Source organism: Elephantulus edwardii, unplaced genomic scaffold (assembly GCF_000299155.1).
Source record: "Elephantulus edwardii isolate Elephantulus edwardi_28Jun2011 unplaced genomic scaffold, EleEdw1.0 scaffold00105, whole genome shotgun sequence".
Lineage (NCBI taxonomy): Eukaryota > Metazoa > Chordata > Mammalia > Macroscelidea > Macroscelididae > Elephantulus > Elephantulus edwardii.
This window is the reverse complement of record NW_006399855.1, coordinates 1,317,159-1,340,818: the sequence shown is the minus strand read 5'-3', so window position 1 is coordinate 1,340,818 and position 23,660 is coordinate 1,317,159. Positions and strand designations below refer to the sequence as shown.

Sequence of the window (23,660 nt, the reverse complement as noted above, 5' to 3'; positions counted from 1 at the left end):
AGTAAGGAAACACTGCATGGTTCAAAATTGGGAAGGGCGTACGCCTGGGATGTGTCTTGTCTCCATACCTTTTCAACCTGTATGCAGAACAGATTATCTGGGAGGCTGGGCTCTATGAGGAGAAATGCGGGGTCAAGATTGGTGGAAGATCTATCAACAATCTGAGTTATGCAGATGACACAACCCTGCTTGCTGAAACTGAGGAGGGCCTGAAGCGCTTGCTGCAGAGGATCAAGGACTGCAACCGCCAATGTGGATTGAGGCTCAATGTCAAGAAGACAAAGATTCTCACCACTGGGCCAATTGGCAGCAGCAGGATGGATGGTGAAGAGATTGAGATTGTTAGTTATCATGTTGTTGTTGTTGTTGTTGTTAAGTGCCGTCGAGTTGCAGGCGACTCATAGCGACCCTATGAAGGAGAGACCTCGACACTTGGGTGCCTTTCATCCTCTCTCCAGGTTCGCAGGGTTTCCGGAGGTAAGCTATTATGGAAGTGGATGCCACTCCTCCTTCCAAGCTAGTTAGCATAGATGATAAAAATAGTGTTATTGGTATTTTTAAATAAATGAGAGAAAAGAAATGATAGAATGAGATTTTTTTTTTAACTTCTTAGGCTAAATAAATAAATAATACAAGAAAACGTTAAGAGACAACATTAAAAGGTAAGACAATTAACTTTGATACTCTGTATTTAAACTAAAAGATACTAAAACTTCCCACTTCTGTCCTATAAATAATTTTTTCTTTTAATGTTTTTACTTTGTTTTATCTTTCTCCAAATTATTTTATACCTTGATAGTCTTCTTGTTCTTGCCGTTCATTGATATCCAGTGTGAGTTTCTTCATTCTCATTCTTTCTTCTTGTTCTGCCTGTTGCTGGTTCCAATGATTTGCAGCAAGTTGGGAAGACATGGGTACATTAAGGATCTTAAACTGGAAAAAAAACACACCAAAAAACCAAAAATAACAAATCACAGATAACTTGATAAAACTGAAAGGAAAAATAAAAGCAAACATTTAAAAGAAATAATAAAGTAGAATTAAATGAGTTTGTAAAACACATCCTATATGGAAGCATATATTTAGTATCCTGTATATTACAGTATTTATAAGGAAATATACAAAAATGTAAGTAGCCCTTATGGCATAGGTAGTTAAGTTCTGAGATGCTAACTAAAAGATTTGCAATTTATACACATTAGCTGCTTCTTGGGACAGAGATGAGGCAGTTGGCTTCCATGAAGATTTATAGCCTCTGAAATACTATTCCATTCTTTCTGCTCTACAAGGTTTCTAACAGAATCAATCCTAGTCAGTTTTATTTTTATGGTTTATACAGGTTAACTTTTATACAACAAATTAAAATCTTCCTTTTCATTTCTATACCTGGAACCAACTATACAGACCAAATTGAAGTCCGTCTTCAACACTAATAGCCCTTCATATTTCAGAAGGGTAGCTGTGATATTGATAGAGAAGAAAAGTTCAGCAATTGGCCAGGGAGAGGTTAGAGTCTTTATCTATAGAATGATTTTAGATAGATGCTTTAGGTAAAAAAACTTGTTACTGGTCATTGTTCAGTCAATTACAATCAATAACCAACCTAGCTGTGCAGAGCAGAAGCACTTCACAGGGTTGTATTTTTTGGGGGGGTTTAAAGTCTACCTTTTGAGGTGCTTCTGGGTTAAGCTACCAAGCTTTTGATCAGAAGTTGAGCATTTAACCATTTTTACTACCCAGAGATTAAAAAAAACAAAACACCCCAACAAGAATATGGGCATGGCTTCCTTGAAAATAGTAAATGTTATATAAAACAGAGATGCTTCATAACTCAGTCTCCTTGTGTTGTGATTAACAATACAAGTGACTGGAAAAATTCACTTCAAGGAACTTAGATAGGAATCATGTCTGATATGGAAAGAAAAGTCTAGGGGAGCTTTACCCAGGCCTCTCCCTGCTTGGTTTCTGTGCTCTATGATTGCTGGAATGCCTGAAATTACTGGTAAAGACTAACACTGAATAAGAGCTCTGATTCGTGTGAATCTGATTTGACCATCTATCTCAGGTGTCCTCTTTCGATTTCTTTTTCATGATGAACTTTAGCTGGTCAATGTTTCCACCCTACACACAGCATGCTAGATAATAAGGTGAAAATCATTAAATGTTAACTGTGACACAATCTGCAAATCCAACTAACTACATATTACAACAGGTTAATTAACAATATCACTTGCAACAAAATAAAAATATATTTAAGACATTCCACTCAGCTCCCAGCCTAGTAGCTCAATGAACTTAGTTTGACATTACTTGCTTCTACTGACTTCCTGAATTACCACGTTCTATTTTAAGAGCTCAAATTAAAACCAACTTCAAAAAACCAAAACAGAACCAAAAAAATTGAATGAGGTATGCTTAATAAACAATAAAATGTACATTATGTTGTATTTTGACATATGTACACTTGAAAAATCCTCTCCACAAACAAAATCACAATCATATCGATCCCTTTCAAAATTCCCTGAAGCCACTCTGTAACTGTCTTCCTCTACTCAGCTATAAAATAGAGACAAAAAAAAATGGCTAAGTTTAAAACAGCAAAGACATCACTTTGATGACCATAATGTATCTAACTCAAGCCACGATCTTTTTTACTGCCTCATAAGCTTGTGAATCCTGGACAGTGAATTTAAACTGTGGTGCTGGTAAAGAATATGGAATAGACTGTGAGGGCTGTCAGAAAAAGAACAAATCTGCACTAGAGGAAATACATTCAGAAATCTATTTTGGACATATTACTAGGTAAGAACAATTACCAGAAAAGCCCAACATGTTTAGTAAAGTAGTGGGTCAGTGGAAACAAGGGGAAACCCTCAACAAGACAGGTAACTCAACAGATCCAACAATGGATTAAAATATATCAATAGCCATGAATTCAAGTAAGGACCAAATAACATTTCATTTTTTAATACATAAACTTGCCAGGATTTGGACTTGAAAGTAGCTAACAACAATCACCTTTTTGGGGTTGTTGATAAATTATGTATAAATGAAGGATGTCTACATTACAGTACGATTTTTTTAAATTTTAGATATTAGTTATTATCATCATCATAATGACTGTATCATATGATCTATACATAAGTTTGGGTTCTGGGTAATGTTGAACATTTTACACAATAAATTATATACTTATAATCTATTAAGCACTGATGATATCTATTCATAGTATTGAATAAGATGCTTTATTTGAAATAAAAGAAGTAAAGGTGAAAGTCTGAGTTTCTAAATTAAATTATACACTCAAATACTACAATCCTCTCATTTTAACAGTTAATTATTTTTCCTTTCAGCAGCTTTACTAACTGGTCTTAAAAGTTTTCACAAACACACTCAAGTACAAAGGAGAGTAATATATTACTGTTTTACAAAATGTTTAAGCAATGTAGTCCAAAAAACATAGATAGTTGCTCTGTAAGCGGGACCAAGTCACGAGCCACACTGCAGACCACTGAGGACATTAATAAGCTTAGGGAGAGGTGAGATCAGCACAGGCACATGCAAAACCTGAAAGGGCACCTGCATATACCAAGAGTTACCTCCCTTTCCCTGGAGAGTTTAGTGGACAGACTGAGGGGTGGTGGTGGTAGTGAAAAGAACAGTAAAGAGCCAACAGGGACTTAAAAAAATGGGGTAATAATAGGCATAGATCAATACTAATTTTATAAAATACAATGTATATGAATGACTCTACAAAATACAATGAATGAAAGATTGTGTGAAAAACAATGTATACAAAAGAAACAACATACATAAATTTTATATTTATACACAAACCAATATAAAACCTTTTAAAAAAGAAACAATTTATCATCATGAGATGAAATTATTATAATTCTAAGGTGCTTTTACTTGTCATGACATTAAAACACTCAGAAATTGAAAGAGTGTGGTCATTTTCTTCCCTTATTAAGTTCCTGAGAGCAACATTTGACATTTCCTTCATAATTCAGTAATGGCAAGGCTAATGATGATGTTATTTGGTCATTCTAATGAAATAGCATAAAACAAAATTTCATAATTTTATAATAAAAATTGAAAATACTGGCTTCTCTTTATTTGTAACTTCACATAGATCTTCTAAAAGGAAATAATTACAAATAAAAGATGAATAAAGACATATTTTACAAAAGGAAACGTTCTTAAGTATTATGTGTTTAAAAAGAACAGAAAATGACAGCTAAATAAGCTATGTACTAAAAAATATATTGGGGTTATCCTGACAAATGCTATTACTATTAAGCTGCTAAAATAGGAATAGAAAAAGAGGCACTATTTTGTAGCTGCTGAGATGACAAAAAGAAGGCCACCTGAACTAGATTTCCTGGAACAGAGTAACAGATATGAAAAAAATAACTTAGGTTGTACTTTAATGTTACTCCATAGGCTGAGCTGCAGTAAATCCAAAATAACAACAAAAAGTATGTATGTATTTGTATGGTTGTGGCAGAAGTAACATAATACCTGCACACAAAACACATATTTTAAAAATTAAGTCTTAGTAATATGAAAAAATAGGCTGAGTTTTAAACTACAATAACCACTGTGCATTTATTGAAGACTATTAAAAAGCTCTTTATAATATTATACAATGTTGTTGTTATGTGCCATCTAGACAGAAACAACTCATAGATGACCCTTCAGAGAGTTTTTAGTGAGTAACCTGCGTGGGAGGAGATTGCCCCTCTTTGTCCCAAGAAGCAGCTAGTGGATTCAAACAACCTGCCTTTGAGTTGGCAATAGAGCTCCATACCAGTAAGCTACCAAAGCTTCTTATTATCTAGGCTGTTGTTGTTAAGTGTCGTTGAGTCGCTTACAACTCATATTGACCCTATGTACAAAAGCCCTAAAAACTCTGCTCTATCCTGTTCCCAGCTCACTGTTTCCGGCACATTTACTCCCACCACCCCAATCACAGAACTGATCCATCTAATCGAGGGTCTTCCTCTCCTGCGCTGTCCCTCCACTCTCCCAAACATGATGTCGCTCTACAAGGACCAGTCCCTCCTTGCAACATGTCCAAAGTATGTCAGACAAAGCTTCAGAATCCTTGACTCCAAGGAGCAGCCCAGCTTCACCCTCTCAAGGACAAACCTGTTTGTTCTCCTAGCATTCGATGGTATGTTTAACACTCTTTTCCAGCACCACAGCTCAAAGGCATCAGTTCTCTTTCTATCATCCCCAGTCACTGTCCAGCTCTCCGATGCATAGCACGCAACTGCAAAGACTATAGCTCGAATCAGGCGCACTTTAGTCTCCAGCCTGACGTTATTGCTCTTTAGTACTCTGGAGAGGTCTCTGAAAGCTGACTTTCCCAATGCAATTCATCTCTTGATTTCCTGGCTGCTGGTACCAAGAGTGTAGACTACAGAGCCAAGCAAACTAAAACTGTTAACTATCTCAATCTCTTCACCATCCATACTAATGCTACCAATTGGTCGAGTGGTGAGAATCTTCTGTTTCCTTGATGTTGAGCTTCAGTTCATATTGAAGGCTGCAGTCCTTGACCCTCTGCAGCAAGCAAAACAAATCATTTGAGAAGCTGGACTTTATGAAGAATGTCATCCGGGCTGGAGGACTCATCAATAACCTGCAAAATGCAGATGACACAACGTTTCCTCCTCCAAGTGAGGAGGACACCCAACACTTGCTACAGAAGGTCAAAGACTATAGCCTTCAATGCAAATTATATCAACTATGTAAGCAAACCAGTAGAAAAATTATTTTTTAAAAAATATGGATTATCTCTCAACATAAAAAAATTAAATAAAATCCTTACTACTAGGTCAAAAGGCATCATGAGAGATGGATAAAAGATACTGTCAACTTCATCTAACTTAGATCCACAATCAACACCATTGGTACCAATAGGCAAATCAAGAGATATGCTACATTGGGAAAATCTGCTATGAAAGACTTCTCCAAAGTGCTAAAAAGCAATGGTGTCAGTCAGTTTCAAGATTAAGGTCCAAGCCATGGTCTTTTCAATTGCTTCCCATGCACTTAAAAGTCAGACAAAGACTAAAGATGACAAAAAGACTACTGACTATCCCATGGACTCCTAAGAGGACAAGCATGTCTGTCTTGGAGAAAGAGAAACCAGGGTGTTCCTCAGACGCAAGGATGGTGAAGCTTCAAGTCACATACTTTGGGTATATTGTTAAAAAGGGCCAGTCCTTAGGATATGACATTATGCCTGAAAAGGTGAAGGGTCAGCCTAAGAGAGGAAGGAAGACCTTCACCAAGATGGACTGAAATATGAAATAATGACTCTAACAATGGACTAAATATATCCGAGATGCAAAGGATGACACAGGATAGGGCTGGGTTCAGTTCGATGTTCATAAGGTAGCTATGAGTTGAATGTAGTAAACTCAATGGCACATAACAGCCTTTATAGGAAAACTTTTGTTTGCACAGGAAAAGTTTTATTTTAATTCATTATTTTCACTTATAAATAAGTCTAGAAAGAAAGAAATTAATCAATATTATCTCTTTTCAACTTTCCCTTTACTGGTGCAAATTTTTCTTTTCCTATAACTGGAAAAAAATATCTATGAGTACGAATGCCCACACAAAGAGATCTTTCACTTAAAAATTAAAGAGTACCATTAAGGCAAAATACTCTACATGTTTAGAAAAACTGTTGCACCAGAAGGGCCAACACCCAAACCCCAAATACAGAAATAAAAATCAGGACAAAATATACTTCTTTCTCTGACCACAAAATACCAATGATGTTTCTTCAAATATGTTCCTAAAAGTGAGCATTTTCCAAAATTCCAAATAAAGTATTTAAAATTTAGTTTAATGGCTGAGTACTGTGGCCTCTTATGTTTGCTAGTATTATTTTTAAAAAGACTATAAATATTTCCTTTAAATACCTTTTTCAAGACATAAAGATTTCAACTCATTTGTATAAAGTTATATGAGATATGGAGTACATAATCTATGAATAATATTTCTAAAGTATAAAGACATGGAACAATTAATCCATGCAATTTAGAATTTAGGACTGCTGAAAATAATTTTTTACTTTTTACCAAAGTGTTTTACTAAGGTAAAAACAAATTTTTAAAGATGTTTGGGATTATTTATTGATTTACTGTAGTTTAAGTGAACATTTATAGAGCACACTGGTCTTCATTCATAAGAGTCACTATGAGTCACAGTTGACTCCATATCAACAATGTTCATACATACTTTGTTTTATTAATTAAAATACACACTGGAAACTCACTGCTTGCTTTCTCTTGTGATTCTCTTTTTAGTAATCTATCTTACCCTTTCCTGTCTCAGAAGGGATGTGCCTACGTGAAGAAATCTTTTTTTCATATTCATATGCCTTGAAAACTCTATGTATGGAGTATTCTGACTTGCCCACAGAATGTGCTATGTGTTGGAACCGATTTTAGAGCAATGAACAACATATCTATGTATGAAGTAAAATTTTAAATTTCCTATCAATTAAAGAATTCCATTTTCTAAAAGTCAGATACATAAGATAGAGATCTAGTCAATCAATGGTTAAGCACTCAATTCAATTGCTAACCAAAAGGCTGGCAGGTCATACTGACCCTGAGTCCTATGATGAAAGAACCTGGTGATCTGCATCTGTAAGAACCACAGCCTACAAAATCCTATCAAGTAGTTCTATTTTGCCTGTCAAGCATGGGTTGTTATAAGTTAAAAATAGACTCAATGGCGATACCAATCTAACAGAGAAAAGAATGGAATTGTCCAGGGTATAATTTTACTTGGATTCACAATCAACAAACATAGAAGCAGCAATCAAGAAATTAAATGATGTAGTACACTGTACAAATGTGCTGCAAAAGATCACATTAAATATGAAAGAGTAAGAATATCACTTTGTGGACTAAGGTGCACCTACATCAATCAAAGTATCGTCAATCACCTCATAAGCATGTGAAAGATGGACATGCAAAAAGAAGACTGAAGTTTAATTGATCCTGCTGAACTGTGGTGTCAGCAAAGAGGAGCAAATTATCACAAACTGTTAAAACCAAATACTAGAAGAAATACAACTAGGATATACTTTTATAAGAAAGGATGACATGACAATGTCTCACATATTTGGGACATGTCATCAAGAGGTGCCAGAGTCCTTGGAGGAGGACACCATGCTGGGAAAAGTAGAGAGTGAGCAAATAAAGAAAAACAGGACGAGGAAGACCTTTAACATGATTGTGTGACACAGTATTTGCAACGATGGACTCAGGCACAGTATCAACTATGAAGATGGTAAAGAATCCTTGTATTATCCACAGGGCTGAGTCAGAACCAATTCAATGGCATTCAACTATCTCTCTAGCTAGCTACTTACTTAGCTATCCAAAGAAAAGTAATTTCTGAACTAAAACAGAACACTTTTGAAAGCTTCCAATTCCTCCCCCCTTATACACAATTTTATAAACTTATAAAATTGTTAATACCTGCTCTTAGTAACAATCATTTCTGACTATTCAGGTAACAAATCACTCACCTGCTGTTTATTGCCTTTTCTTGTTAGCATGACAAATGGCATTGTGTCTGTAGATTCTGCCTCACCTTCACCACCACCAAGTGGTGGCCCTTTCCTCAGCTGGCTTTTAAGATGCAAAGGAATAGCAACATCTAGCTGGTGTACTTTAACTGATTCGCCACTTCGTTGCTTAAAAGACAGAAATTTTAAATTAAATAAATACTCCAAGAAATTATATAAACACTCAAAGATGTAAATATTCATCCTGTGTTTTCTTTCTGGTATTTTTCAATGTTATTTCATAAAATATTGCAATCATTACAATCAAGGCAATTTTTTTGAAACAGAAAGGAAACAAGAGAATTTCTCTCCCACTGTGGTGGCTTAGTGCTAAGAAGTTTGTTATACTGTCAATCCAAAAGCAAATGGGTCAAATCCACCAGCTGCTCTACAGGAGGAAGATGGGCAATCTCCTCCTGAGCAATTGACAGCCTCTGAAAACCCACTGGAAGGTTAATTATGAGTTGGTTATGACTCAACCGACACGTTTTCATATAGTTTGAGAGACTTAGGTGATTTGGCTCCTATATATTGTTTAAGCTCTTCCAAACTTGAAATTCTTCGGTGTTGTGTTGTTCATAAGTGCCATCAAGTCAACTCCAACTCATAGCGACCCTCTGAACCCTGCTCTATCCTGAGCCAATGTCATAGTTTCTCACACACCTACCCTCATACCCCAGTCACTGAGTTAATCATCTTATACAGAGTCGTCTTCTCTTACGCTGTCCCTTCACCCTTTCAAGCATTATGTCCTTTGCTTCTCCAAGGACTAGTGCCTCCTTGCAGCATGCCCAAAGTATGGAGCTTCAAAATCCCTGCTTCCAAGGAGCAGCCTGGTTTCACTCTCTCTCAGACAGACCTCTCTGTTCTCTTAGAAGTCCATGGTATATTTCATACTCTTCTCTAGCATCACTAGATGCTGGGTAGAGTAGAGGGACAGTGCAGGAGGGGAAGACCCTCTATGAGGTGGATTGATTCAGTGACTGGGGTAATCGGGATGGGTGTGTCAGAGGCAATGCGATTGGCACAGGATAGAGCAGGGTTTAGGGCTGTTATACATAGGGTCGCTATGACGGCACATAACAACAACAGCATCACAACTCAAAGACACTGATTCTTTTATCATCCTAAGTCACAGTCCAGTTTTCTGATGCATAGTATTAAATCTCCATTAGGTCTTCTCATAAGCCTCCAAGCTAAAAAGCAGCTCTCTCCAGCTTGAGGAAAATATTCTTTTTTTATACTTAATAAGCAGCACCCTGTGTTTTCCTTTAAAGTTACCAGAGTAACTCATAACTGTTTAATGACTGAACTGCACCACCACCCCCAGCCTAGAAGACACTACCACTGTACCCCTTTCTCGCCAGCTTTCTCCAGAAGTGCTTTACAAACAGCAGGTACTCAACAAATGCTTCAGAATCATAGAAAGCTATTTTGGTCAGATAAATTTTTTGGTTAATATTATTCAAACTCAAACAACCAAGTCTTTATATGGACTTAATGTGTTAGCCTTGGAGATAATAATAACAAATTTTGTCTCAATCTATTCAAAGACCTGATGTACTTGTTAAAATATGTGCGTGTACATGTACACGTTTTTATAAGACGCTTGTATATATCAACTAAAAGGATTACATAGTTTTGGTTTCTAAGTTTTAATTTCTTAGAGCCTATTTAAAATATCCTACCTAAAACTACAGGGAATTCTGGTAGCTTAAGATAAAGGAACTGTATTGCTAATGCAGCATTTTATGGTTCAAATCCACTAGCTGCTCCACAGGAGAAAGAAGGGCAATCAACTTTCATGTGATTTATTGCCTCTGAAAACCCACTAAGTCAGTTATGGATCAGTTCTGACTCTGCGGTTTAACACCACCTAAAACTATAGATTTGTAGCTTTTATAAAAGAACTTTTTACTTAAAACTTCAAAGGCTCCTGTTAGCTGAGTCTTAATTCTCAAGTTATCTTTTTATTTCTTTTAAATAGTCTTAAAATCCAGACTTCTTTTTTTATGCTCTGCTCACTCTACTTTTGTTGTTGTTAGGTGCAGTCGAGTATGACTCATAGAGATCCCATGAAGAACAGGTCTGAACCCTGTCTTATCCTGTGCCATCATCACCATCTCCAACACCACCACTCTCCTAGGTCAACTAAATTATCACAACGGATTCTTAATCACCTATTCATATGAATAAGCCAGTCTTTTTCGTAAAAGCTTCCCAATGTATTCCACTGCAAACCTCTGTTCTCATGTTTTATCACCCTTCCAGTGGAGCTCCTGGCAGAATTGAACTGACAGAGTGGTGATGTCTTGGGTTAGCAATGTCACTCTTTACTGGATTATTTATACCCGAGCTCCCTTTCTATATATTATGATCCGTTGATTTCAGTGATTTTTCAAACATGACAAGTTCTGTTCTTCTTTAAGGTCTTTACAAATGAACACTGTTTCTTTCCAATTTTCTTTTTACCACATTACTTCAATCTTTTACCTTGATGGAAACTTCAGACTTCTTTAAAAGTCATGATCTCAGAGATGGTTTCCATGAGTATCTTATCTAAATAAAGACCTTGTCTGATTCTCCACTATGCTTTTAATTCCTTCTAACACTAATTACAATGTGAAATTAAGTATGTGATTATTTGATAAACATCTCCCTTTCCATAAACCATTTTTTCTAAGGACAGAAACTATGTTTTTTTTTTTATTTACCCGTTTATGATTCTTGTTGTTGTTATGTGCCATCGAGTTGCTTGCACCTCATAGTGACCAATAACACAATAGCTCTGAATGCTGCTCTCTCCTGAGTCAATCTCACTGTTCTCTGACACATCTACCCTCATCCCGTATTACCTTAGTTATTTTGTCATTCCATCTTAACCAGGGTTTTCCTCTCCTGCACTATCCATCGACTCAGAAGAGCAAGCATGATATCTTTCTCCAAAAAGTAGTCCCTCCTGGCTACGTGATCAAAGTATGTGAGACAGAGTCTCAAGTCCTTGCCTCCAAGAAGCATGGTTTCAACTTCTCTAGAGAAGACTTCTTTTGTCAGTTCATGGTATGTTCAAAACAGACAACTCAAAGGCATCAATTCTTCTGTCATCCTAATTCACTGTCCAGCTCTCTGATGCACAGAAAGTAACTGTGAAGACCATGGCTTAGATCAGGCACTCCTTAGTCTCTAGACTGACGTTGTTGCTCTTCAGCACTCTGTAGCAGTCCCTGGCAACAGATTTTCATACTGCAGTTCATCTTTTGATTTCCTGACTGCTCATATTGGGCACGCTGTAGATGTTTAACAAATATTTGCTGAATCAATGAGTGACTGAGCTATTAACTCATAAAATAAGAAAAAGTTTATGACTGCTTAATTTTCTCCTCAAATGTATTAATAACTGTAATTCTGATAACAATATAAAGACTTGACATACTAAAGGTCATGAATTCAAGATTTCATAAAGAGCTTTCTGAATATATGAAGAGACACTATTTTAACCGTAGAAGGAAGTGTTTGGCCTACCTATTATTCCTATAATGCTAATTTGTACTTTACCATGGCTTTTGGCCTTAGCATCACTGAGGGGAAAAAATCTACTATTTCATTTCTAAAGGATTACTAGATAAGAACATAAACATTCTATAGTTATCTTGTATCTTTAAAAAAATCTTCTCTTTTAATATACTCTAGCTACTTCTTCATTCTTTCCTTTATAACAAAACTCCTCAAGAGACATATCCAATATCTTCACTTCCTTCTTCTCCATCTTCCAATGATAAATTCCAAACAGGCACATATTTCACTATTTCAGGAAAACCATTCTTTTCAAAATAACAACAGGTTTAGCAAAAAGGGGTAGGGGTGTGTGTGGTGTGTGGGTGCGTGTGTGTGTGGTGTGTGGTGTGTGTTACTCGGTCCAAGTGACTGACTGATATATACAAACACATATATACAAACATGTATTATCTTAATTACTCACATGCAAGTTCAAATGAAAGGTGAAAAAAATGAAAACAAGTCCACAAGAACAAAAATAGGACCCTGAGTCTATACTATGTAAGTTGAAAAACTATTTCAGCAATTGATTTGGTACACAGAACACTGATACCTGAAGATCAGGTGAATTGCAGGATGACATCAGGACAGCATCCATGAAAAAAGCAAAAGATCATTGTAAGGATAGAAAGGAGAATATAGCCTAAAATGAATGCCAGAAGAGACTCTGTAAATTGTACTAGAAAGGTGAGAAGCCATAAAGAAGGGAGAAAATGGCAAAGTAAAAGAGATGAGTGGAGTACTTCAAAAGGGCAGTAAGAAAAGACAAAACACGGGGAGCTCTGGTGGCCTAGCACAAGAAGCTGCACTGTAATCTCAGAGCTATGCAGTTTGAATCCACCAGATGCTCTGCCGGGTAAGGAGGGACAATCTCCTCCTGTACCAGTCAGATCTGATTTGACGGTACCCGCACACAAAAATAATAAAAATTAAAAAAAAAAAAAAGAAAAGACAAAACAAAGTAATATAATTAAACATGCAAAGAGTTGCAGTCAGAAAATCAAAAGGGAAAAACTAGTTGAGTATTTCTTAAACTGAATAACAAATTAAAGCCTCAAACTAGAGATTCAAATCTTGAATCATGAAGAAAACATAAAAAAAAAAGAGAGAAGGAATACACTGTAACAAAGAAATGACTGACACTGAATCATTTTGGCAAATAGCTTAGGATCAAGAATCAATAGAAATGACAAAGTTCAAGCTGCACTGGAGGCACCAGCAAAAAATAAAGCCCCAGAAATTGATGGAATACAAAATGATGATCTTTCAACAAACAAATGCAGTCCTGGACATGCTCCTTAGATTATGCAAAGAAATTTGGAAGATAACTATGTAGTTAACTGACTGGAAAGGATTCAGATTTGTCCCCATGCCCCCAAAAAGGAGATCAACAGACTGTGGAAATTATCAAACAGTGTAATATGCAAGTAAACTTTCGCTGAAGATTATGCAAAAACCCTTTATTAGTACACTGACGAGGAAGTACCAGAAATTCAAGCTGGATTCAGAAGAGGCTATGTAACAAGGGATATCAATCATCTCTGATGTCAGATAGATCTTGGCTAAAAGTACAGAATATAATAAAGATGTTTTCTTGTGCTTAATTGACTATGCAAAAAAGCATCTGACTTTTGGATTATAGGAAATTATGATTAATATTAAGAATGGGAAACACGGAACATTTATTTAAGCTGATGTGAAACTTTTACATAGACCAAGAAGCTATTGTCCAAAGAAAACAAAGTATCCTGCATGGTTTAAAATCAGGAAAGGTATGCATCAGGACTGTATCCTTTCTCCATATTTCTTTACTCTGTATGTTGAGAAAATTAGTTGAGAAGCTGAAATATATGAAGAATGTGACATGAGAATCAGAGGAAGCCTCAATAAACAATCTGCATTACGAGATTACAAAAACCTCATTTGCAGAAAGTGAAGAACCCTAGAAGCACTCACTGTAAAAGATGAAACACTATAGCTTTCAATAAGGATTATATCTCAACATCAAAAACTGTCACCATGGCATCAACAGGCAACACCATACATAATTGTTGTTAAGTGCCATCAAGTCACAGGTGACTCATAACAACCCTATGAAGGAGAGTCCTTGACGCTTGGGTGCCTGTGATCCTCTCTCCAGGTTCATAGGGTTTCCGGAGGCAAGCTATTACGGAAGTGGATGCCACTCCTCCTTCCAAGCTTGTTTTAATGGGGAGCTCCACCCAACTCTCTGTCTGCATTGGGTTACCAGCCATTAATGCATTTGACACACATCAGTGTCAACAGTGTTCAGCCTCACAGCAACCACAAGTGACTACGGTACGGCAACTTGTACACCAGGGCTATACAACCTAGAGGGATGTCTGAACAAACATAATACATGGGAGAGGAAATAAAACAATCAAAGTTTTTCACAACTTTATCTTTTTGGATCCACAATCAGAACCTTTGGTATCAGCAGTCAAAATATAAAAAAATTTGTTGCACTGGGAAAATTTGCAGTCACTGACCTCTCTAGAATCCTAAGAGCAATACAAAAAAGCTATCTTTAACCCAGTTTAAAGACAAAGTTGAGCCTGATTCAGGCCATGGTATCCGCGATTCCTTCCGATTCATCTGAAAGACGATAATGAATAAGGATGACAGAAGAATCGATGCAGATGTCTTTGAACTGTAGTGCTGGCAAAGAGTGCTGAATACCTATAGATTACCAAAAGGTCAAACAAGCTCATCCTGGAGAAAGAGCAACTAGAGAACTTGCCTCTTCTTAGAGGCAAGGATGATAAAACTTAATCTCATATCCTTCAGGCATCTTGTCAGGAGAGGCCAGTCCTTGGAAAAAGATATGCTGAGAAAGGTGGAAGGTCACAGAGGAAGATGCTCCACAAGATAGACTGACTTAGTGACTATAACAAAGTGCTCAAAGATGTCAGAAATCTGTGAAGACGGTGAAAAATTTGGCAAGGTTTAGATCTGTTATTCATAGGGTGGTTATGAGCCATAGCTGACTTGAAAAAATATAACAATCACACACACATACACACACACACTTGAAGTAAATACCCTTAATGATTTTATTTTTAACTAGTTGTTACTGTTGTGTACCATGGAGTCAGAACTGATTCACAGAGTCCTCTAGCAGGTTTTTGGAAGCAGTAAGTCACACAGGAAGAGAATGCTCATCCTTCTCCCACAGAAAAATTAGTGGATTTGAACTGTATGGCTTTGAGATTGCAGCCAAGTTTCTTGTTACAAGGCCACCAGAGTTCTCTACCTTAAACCAGAGAAAATATTATGCTAAATTACTGTGCCATTTTAAAAACTTATAAAATCCTATTTATAAGTTATGAGTACATTAAATAATATATTTAGAATGTTAAACAACTAATATTTACATACAAGTTACTGAAATAATAAACTTATGAATTAGTAAATGTATACCAAATAGTCACCTTTCACAAAACTGGATTCATTAAAAAGGTTAATAAAAGTAAAAAGATAAGACATTGGGGGGGGGAAGTACACATTAGTAAATTAATATTATTCTATCTCAACTGTAGTTATTTACTGTATCTGCTCCCACTTTACCACAGATATGTATGTACAAATCAGAATATGAGGTTATGCAGTATGTGGAACTTCCAGGTTATTAACATAGAGAATGCTTCCGGAGAGGTAATGTGTGGAGTAGAAGCCCTCATATGAATCAGAATTTAATATGCAGCAATATTTACATTAAGAAGATTCTTTAGTATAGAAAAATTTTAATACCTGAAGATTTTCTAGCATCATTTTATCCAGAGCTTGAATGAAGTCCTCATCTTCTACACAAGGTATATGTTTAAGTCCACCTCCTTTAATCATTACCTCCTTAATAAAGCAAAAGAGAATATTTTAAAAAGCAGATTAGGATTTTAATGTTTTACAGGCCAAAGCCTTCATAAGTGTTCTCCCAATTTAAGGAGTGATTATTAAATGGCATGACAATTTATTTTTTAAAAAATTATTTGGGAAAACAAATAGAAAATGATTTATCATGAATAACAACTCATGAAATAGTATACAAAACAGGTGACCATGGAGGACATTATGCTGAGTGAAACATCTCAGTCACAATAAGACAAATACTGCATAATACCACTGTTACAGAACAGGACTGACAAGAGGGTTGGGGGAAACTAAGAAAAGAGGGGATAAATAATATACATGGCATTGAAACAGATGAAAGAGAGAACTATACAAAAGGAATATATGATTAGGTATTATTGTCATAACAACAGTCCAGAATAAGAGCTGCATAATAAAGTGGACGGGTGGGAACTGTATAACAATGAAAGAATATTTTTTTCCCAAGGAAAAAAAGCAAACTGGGGAGACAGAAAAAAGTACAACAATGAATGACTGGAAATCCAAGTTCTCTACAAACTTTCATTAAAATCTCAATTAAGAAACACAATTTCTCAGAAAGAAGTTTAATATAAAAATATCAATAACTAGAAATTATTATTAAAATGTTGTATAATTTTAATACAGTTACATTTCAGCCACACTTACAGTATTCTCTTCATCAGTTTCATTTTCCTTATTGGAGTCTGTGAGATAGTCTGTATTTTCTTCTTCTTCTTCCTCTCCTTCATCATCATCATTATCAGAGCCTTCCTGCAATTGTTCAACAAGTGTAAGATTAAAAACTTTGAAAAAGGTAATCATATTGTCACTATCTTAAAAGATCGTAAAACTTTTGTATAATTTTTTTTTATTATTCTCAAATTTCAAGTAGTTTTTTATGTTGTCTGCTAACAGAGGTCAGACAAAATCAGCTTCAAACATTCACTAAATACTAGTAGCTAAAAAAGTCATTTAACTATTTTCCACTTAATGTAGTAATAAAAGGTCCTTTGGACAAATTCTTGACTAAATTTCACAAGAAAACAGTTTCTTGAACCTCAAAAAACAAAAAAGGGGTCGCTCTGATTCAGTTCTAACTTGGCAACAATGAGTGAGTTAAGTGAAGCATTTACTATATAACTGGAAAAACAACTGGAATACTGTTTCTAAAATGGGAACATTTCAAGAAAATACACAAACATACCGACTTTTTCACTATTACATAGTTCTATAATACTAAACCAAATCTGCTAACAGATGTTTGTATATTTTGCCCTTGAAAAATTTGGCCATTTAACACTTGAGATGTTCTAGTTTAAAAACTAAGCTACATTAATTTTTCCTCAATTTTTTTTATGTAACTGTTGTTGTTGTTATGTACCATCGAGTTGCTTGCAAGTCATAGTGACCCTATGTACAACAGCCCTAAACTCTGCTCTGTCCTGTGTCAATCGCCCTCTCTGATACACCCACCCCGATTACCCACCCCAGTCACTGAATCAATCCACCTCATAGAGGGCTTTCCCCTCCTGCTCTGTCCCCTCCACCCTACCAAGCATGATGTCCCTCTCCAAGGACAGGTCCCCCCTTGCAATATGTCTAAAGTATGTTAGACGGAGCCTCAGAATCCTTGCCTCCAAGGAGCCGCCCGATTTGACCCTTTCCAGGATAAATTTGTTTTCCTAGCAGTCCATGGTACCCTTAATACTCTTCTCCAGCACCACAGCTCAAAGGCATCAATTCTCCTTCTATCCTCCTTGGTCATTGTCCAACTCTCTGATGTATAACAAGTGATTGCAAAGACCATGGCCTGTATCAGTTGTGCCTTAGTCTCCAGAGAGACACCATTGCTCTTCAGTACTTTGGAGAGGTCCCTAACAGCAGACTTTCCCATGACAATATGTCTTTTAATTTCCTGGCTACTGGTGCCGAGAGTGTTGACTGTGGAGCCAAGCAAACTAAAGCTGTGAAAAATCTCAATCTCTCTTCCTCTCAATGAGCAGAGCTGGGAGAATGTGTGTATGGGGGAAAAAAATTATTCCAGGGCTAGAGTACTTTGATACATTTAGACACTGGCATAGCTTGGCCAACTGGTTAGTGACTCAGAAGAAGAAAGATTGAAAGATCAAGGACAAGATGGCCTGACGTAGAGGCATGAAGGTGTCATTACAGGAGTAGACCCAAAATATGGACAATCTGCATATTGAATATCAATGCCCTCTGTCAAGCATCCTCCTTAGGAAAAACATTAAATAACCAAGTAAAACAACATGGCCAGGCCAGTTGACATCAGCATGTACACACCTCAGCGCTGGCATGATGGGTATGTGTTATTTACTGACCCACCAGCACAGACTTCCCCTTACCAAGACTGATCTAAGAGTTTTATCTTTGCCATAGAAAATCCAATTTGCCAACTACATATACTAACACTGACTCCTTCATACACAATTTGATGATGTTGAACTTCTCCACTCTGAAAGGGGCAAGAATTCATTCTAACAGATGACACTTATTTTAATTGAGTGTGCCTGTCCTGTTCACAGGACCTAAGCAAGCACCACAATCCAAGGGCTTAGACTGAAGGGCATGTGATCCACTCAATGTCATGCCAGACCCACCTTATATAGCAAAGGAGATGCTGGAATGGGCTCATAATAACAGGACCCATGATCTTAGACACATGGCACCACTGTTGAGCTGACAGAGCACAGGGCTGGACTGTCACAGGCACAGCTCAAGTACCAGCTCAGGAGTGAGGCTTATCAAGGACAGTTGCTGTTGAGTTAGTCACTGCATGTCCTTCTTCCTTTTCTCCCCCTTCCCTCCACAGTTGTTGATCTTAAGAGCATTCCCTGATAAACAGACTGTACCATCCTCAGAGTCTGCTTTCCTGAGACCCAGAGTACACAGCTTTGATTGTCCACCTCAGATAGGTCCTGTTTGGAAGGAGTTCTCTCTGCAAAGACCTGAATAGCAAGGATTCAGCTCCTTGAAGATGGGGAGATATAGATGAGGTGAAGGGATCATCGAGACATGAATGAGCTTGGTCTAGTTGAGAAATTAAAGGAAAATCAAGTGTATCAGACGTACCTTAGTCTCTAGAGAAACACCATTGCTCTTCAGTACTTTGGAGAGGTCCCTAAGAGCAGACTTTCCCATCACAATACGTCTTTTAATTTCCTGGCTATCGGTGCCGAGAGTGTTGACTATGGAGCCAAGCAAACTAAAGCTGTGAACAATCTCAATCTCTTCACGATCCATCCTGATGCTGCCAACTGGCCCAGTAGTGAGAATCTTTGTCTTCTTGACATTGAGCCTCAATCCATATTGGAGGCTGCAGTCCTTGACCCACTGCAGCAAGCGCTTCAGGTCCTCCTCAGTTTCAGCAAGCAGGGTTGTATCATCTACATATGGCAGACTGTTGGTAGATCTTCCACCAATCTTGACCCCACATTCCTCCTCATAGAGCCCAGCCTCATGGATAATCTGTTCTGCATACAGGCTGAAAAGGTATAGAGACAGGACACATCCCTCGCATATGCCCTTCCCAATTTTGAACCATGCAGTGTTTCCTTGCTCTCTTCTGACTACCTCTTGATCCATTAGCACGATCAAGTGTTCTAGGATTCCCATTCTTCTCAGAGTCAGCCACAGTTTGTTATGATCCACACAGTCAAAGAAACACAGATAGACATTCTTCTGGTATTCTCTGCTTTCAGCCAAGATCCATCTAACATTAGCTACAATATCCCTAGTACTACAAGTCCTTCTAAACCAAGCCTGGACTTCTGGCAGTTCTCTGATGATGTGCTGTTCCAGTCATTTTTGGATAATCTTCAGCAGAATCTTCCCTGCATGTGAAATTAATGAGATTATTCTATAGTTTCCACACTCTGTTGGGTCACCCTTCTTTGGGATGGGAACAAATACAGATCTCTCCCAGTCAGTTGGCAAAGTGGTTTTCTCCAGATTTCTTGGCAGAACTTGGTGAGCACATCCAGGTCAGCATCTGTTAGCTGAAATATGTCAATTGATATACCATCTATTCCTGGGGCCTTATTTTTTGCTATTTCCTTCAAAGCAGCTTGTTCATACGTGGTTTCATGAAATTCTTCTGTGTCTGCCAATTCTGTCTGATACACTGACTCAGTATATTCTTTCCATCTTCTTTTAATACTTCCTGGATCATTTAATATTTTGCCTAAAGCATCCTTGATTTTAGCAACTCGAGGTTTAAATTTGTTCTTCAGTTCCTTGAGCTTAAGAAATGCTGAACGAGTTTGGCCCTTTTGATTTTCTGACTCCAAATCCTTGCAAATATCATTGTAATACTTTACTTGGTCATTTCGTGCTGCCTTTTGAAATTTTCTATTCAACTCTTTAATATCTTGAATTCTTCCTTGTGTTTTGGCTTCTCTGCACTCCAGTGCAATTTTCAGAGTCTCTTCTGACATCCATTTTGGTCTTCTCTTCCTCTTCCGTCTCTGCAATGACCTTTTGCACTCTTCCTGGATGATACCTTTGATATCCTCCCACAACTCATTTGGTCTTGGCTCCTTCGTGTTCAAGGCCTCAAACCTGTTCCTGAGATGGTTCTGAAATTCAGGTCAGACAGACTCAAAGTCATATTTTGGTTCCCGTGGATTTGGTTTAATTTTCCTCAGTTTCAGCTTGAACTTGCATATGAGTAGTTGGTGGTGTGTTTCACAATCAATTTTTGGCCTAGTTTTCACAACTGATACTGAGTTTCTCCACCGGTTCTTTCTGCAGATGTAATCAATCTGATTCCTATGCATACCATAAGGAGAAATCCACCTGTGTTTATGTCTCTTACAAAATGTATTTGCAATGAATAAGTCATTGTGCAAAATTCAATCATTCTCTCTCCAGCTCCATTTCTGTTACCGAGTCCATGTTTTCCAACTACTGAATCTTCTCTGTTCCCAACCTTTGCATTCCAGTCACCCATTATTATCAATGCATCTTGATTGCATGTTCGATCGATCTCTGACTGTAAAAGGTGGTAAAAATCTTCCATTTCCTCCTCCTTGGCTCTGGTTGTTGGTGCATTTATCTGAACGATAGTGGTATTCACTGGCCTTCCTTATATGCGTATGGATATTATCCTGTCACTCACAATACTGTACTTCAAGATGGATCTAGCAATGGCTTTCTTAACTATGAAAGCAACTCCATTTTTCCTCACCTTTTCATCTCCAGAGTAATATATCATATGATCATGACTCAAAACGCCCGATGCCAGTCCTCATCTCCCCAACGCCTAGTATGTCAATATTTATGCGTTCCATTTCTTCCTTAACAATATCTAATTTTCCTACACTCATGGTTCTCAAATTCCATGTACCAATCACTAGTGTCTGCTTACAACTGTTCCTCTTCCTTTGTATTTCCATACCTAAAAGCTCAACCTCAGTTGCCCTTCTGTTATCTACATGTGTTCTGTTGTACATAGCGTTTTCAGATGCCTGCTATTTCAGAAGTGGATGGCCAATCCTTCTTCCTAGTCTGTCTTAAGCAACATAAAAACCATCTATTGAAATTAAATGCTGGGCGAGCTCTGGTGCCCGGCCTAGTGGCAAGAAGCTTCAACTGCAATCTCAGAGATGCACGGTTCGAATCCACCCGATGCTCTGCTGGAGAAGGAGGAACAATCTCCTCCTGTACCAGTCAGATCTGATTTGACGTTACATAGAAAAAATAATGAAATAAAATAAATTAAAAAAGAAATTAAATGCTGAACAAGAATTTTATTGGTCCTAATAGTGCTATGTTGTTATGTACTGTCAAGTCAGAATCTACTCAAATATGATCCTCTAGTAGGTTTTCAGAGGAGAAACCCCTCTCACGCTAAAGAAGAATGCACATCTTTCTCTCGCAGAGCAGCTGTGGGATTTGAACAGTCTGCCTTTGGGTTGGTAGCTCAACTCCTAATAACCTATGGGATAGGAAGTAGTCAGTGGATCATAAAATCTAAACCAACCAAGTAGGATGGCAGCATTACATAAATGAAACTGCCTTAATTTTAAATACTGGTTGTCACTTGCTTCTATGAAATCTTATTTATGTAACTCATCTGTGTCTCATTTTCCTTACAGAGTAGTATAATAAAAATACAAATATTTAAAATCATGGACATAACTAATAAATGTTAAAAAAATCTTCATAATTAATAAATACATTGGTTTTCTTTAAAATCGTTTTCCCTTCCTATGTTTTGAGAAGGAGCACTAGAGGCGTGATGTTGTGTTGTTCACCGAAAGGTCAGTAGTTCAAATTTACCAGCTGATCTGAGAAAAGGTTGACCAAACAACACCTATAATGACTTACAGCATCAGAAAACAGAGAGCCACTACGACTGGACAGTAGCATCTTGCTTTTACTTTTTAAAAATATGTTTTTAAGGGTGGTCATGGGATAAAGAAACAGAAGTGGCATCCACTTCCTAAATAGCAAGCCTCTGGAAACTCTGTGAACCTTGATAAAATGGTGATGGTTGTGGAAAGCCCAGGCCTTTTGTTCATGGGGTCAGTATGAGTCATGCTTGATTTGACGGCAATCAACAACAACAACATGAGGTGGGGAAATAAGTTATTCCAATCATATATCTCTTAAAATAAGTTTTATCTTTTATGTCCCTTCCCAGGCACACCCATATGAAATCTCAAAACTGAACACTCTGTTTTATAGTTCTCCTTCACAAGCACACACACACATACATATATAGACAATACTCCCTTAGCAACTGGAAAAGTAAGCGAAGGTTTAAAATGGTATAATTTCCAAAGTTATTTTATATTTGCAAAGGAGAAAATGTATTCAGATGTGAAAGTTATACATAGCACATTTCAAATTATAGATTTATAAGAAAATGATCACTTTTTAATGTTGTATTTGCTGAGGATGTTGGATTTATTAAAACCTGTTTATCTAATTAGTGTGACAAGCAAAATCCAGAGACAAGCACAAGATTAATCTAAAAACATTAAATAACAATTCTAGCATTTCCCTTCACTGTTATAAAATACTTAATACACTTATTTAAATTGTTATTACTGGATGTTCCTATGACAACCTCATGCTAAAAACAAAGCAATATAATGTCCATCTCATACTGAAACCAATTATAGAAATAGAGTTCAGGGGCAAATTTTTATTAAATTTTAGTACGTAAGAGGGTTTTACAGGTAAAGAGTATTAGCATAAATGAAGTACAACGAACATTTAAGAGCACATTTTCAATGCTTTTAAATATTAGTAAAATGATAAAAACCACATTATTTTCTTTTATACATTCATTTTTAATTAACAACAAAGCTATTTATCATGTAGTCATTAAATATCAATGTTGAGTAGCAACTATAGACCTTGCGAGCTAAAGTATAGTTTTCTTTTAAACAGTAGAACATTTTCATTATTTTAAAGTACTGGGTCTTTTTTTAATTCTAAATTGATCATTTCAAATATCCAGCTGATAACTTTTTTAAAACAATATTTTAAACAATCAACATTCCTTTAAATATTAAATAACCCATGTCTCTAAATACTAATACTTCTACTTGTTGTTGAATGAGTCAAGCACAACTCATAG

The 23,660-nt window shown here is 36.8% G+C and overlaps 1 protein-coding gene across 1 annotated transcript in view; it reads right to left on the bottom strand.

Moving 5' to 3' along the window:
• Nucleotides 1-23,660, bottom strand: part of UPF2 (UPF2 regulator of nonsense transcripts homolog (yeast)) — a 178,389-nt gene that overhangs the window by 9,681 nt on the left and 145,048 nt on the right. The window contains exons 17-20 of the mRNA XM_006891842.1: nucleotides 16,715-16,819; nucleotides 15,932-16,030; nucleotides 8,567-8,734; nucleotides 792-933 (exon numbers count right to left, since the gene is read on the bottom strand). Of these exons, the coding sequence (XP_006891904.1) occupies nucleotides 792-933; nucleotides 8,567-8,734; nucleotides 15,932-16,030; nucleotides 16,715-16,819 (514 nt within the window). The remainder of the gene's footprint in view (nucleotides 1-791; nucleotides 934-8,566; nucleotides 8,735-15,931; nucleotides 16,031-16,714; nucleotides 16,820-23,660) is intronic.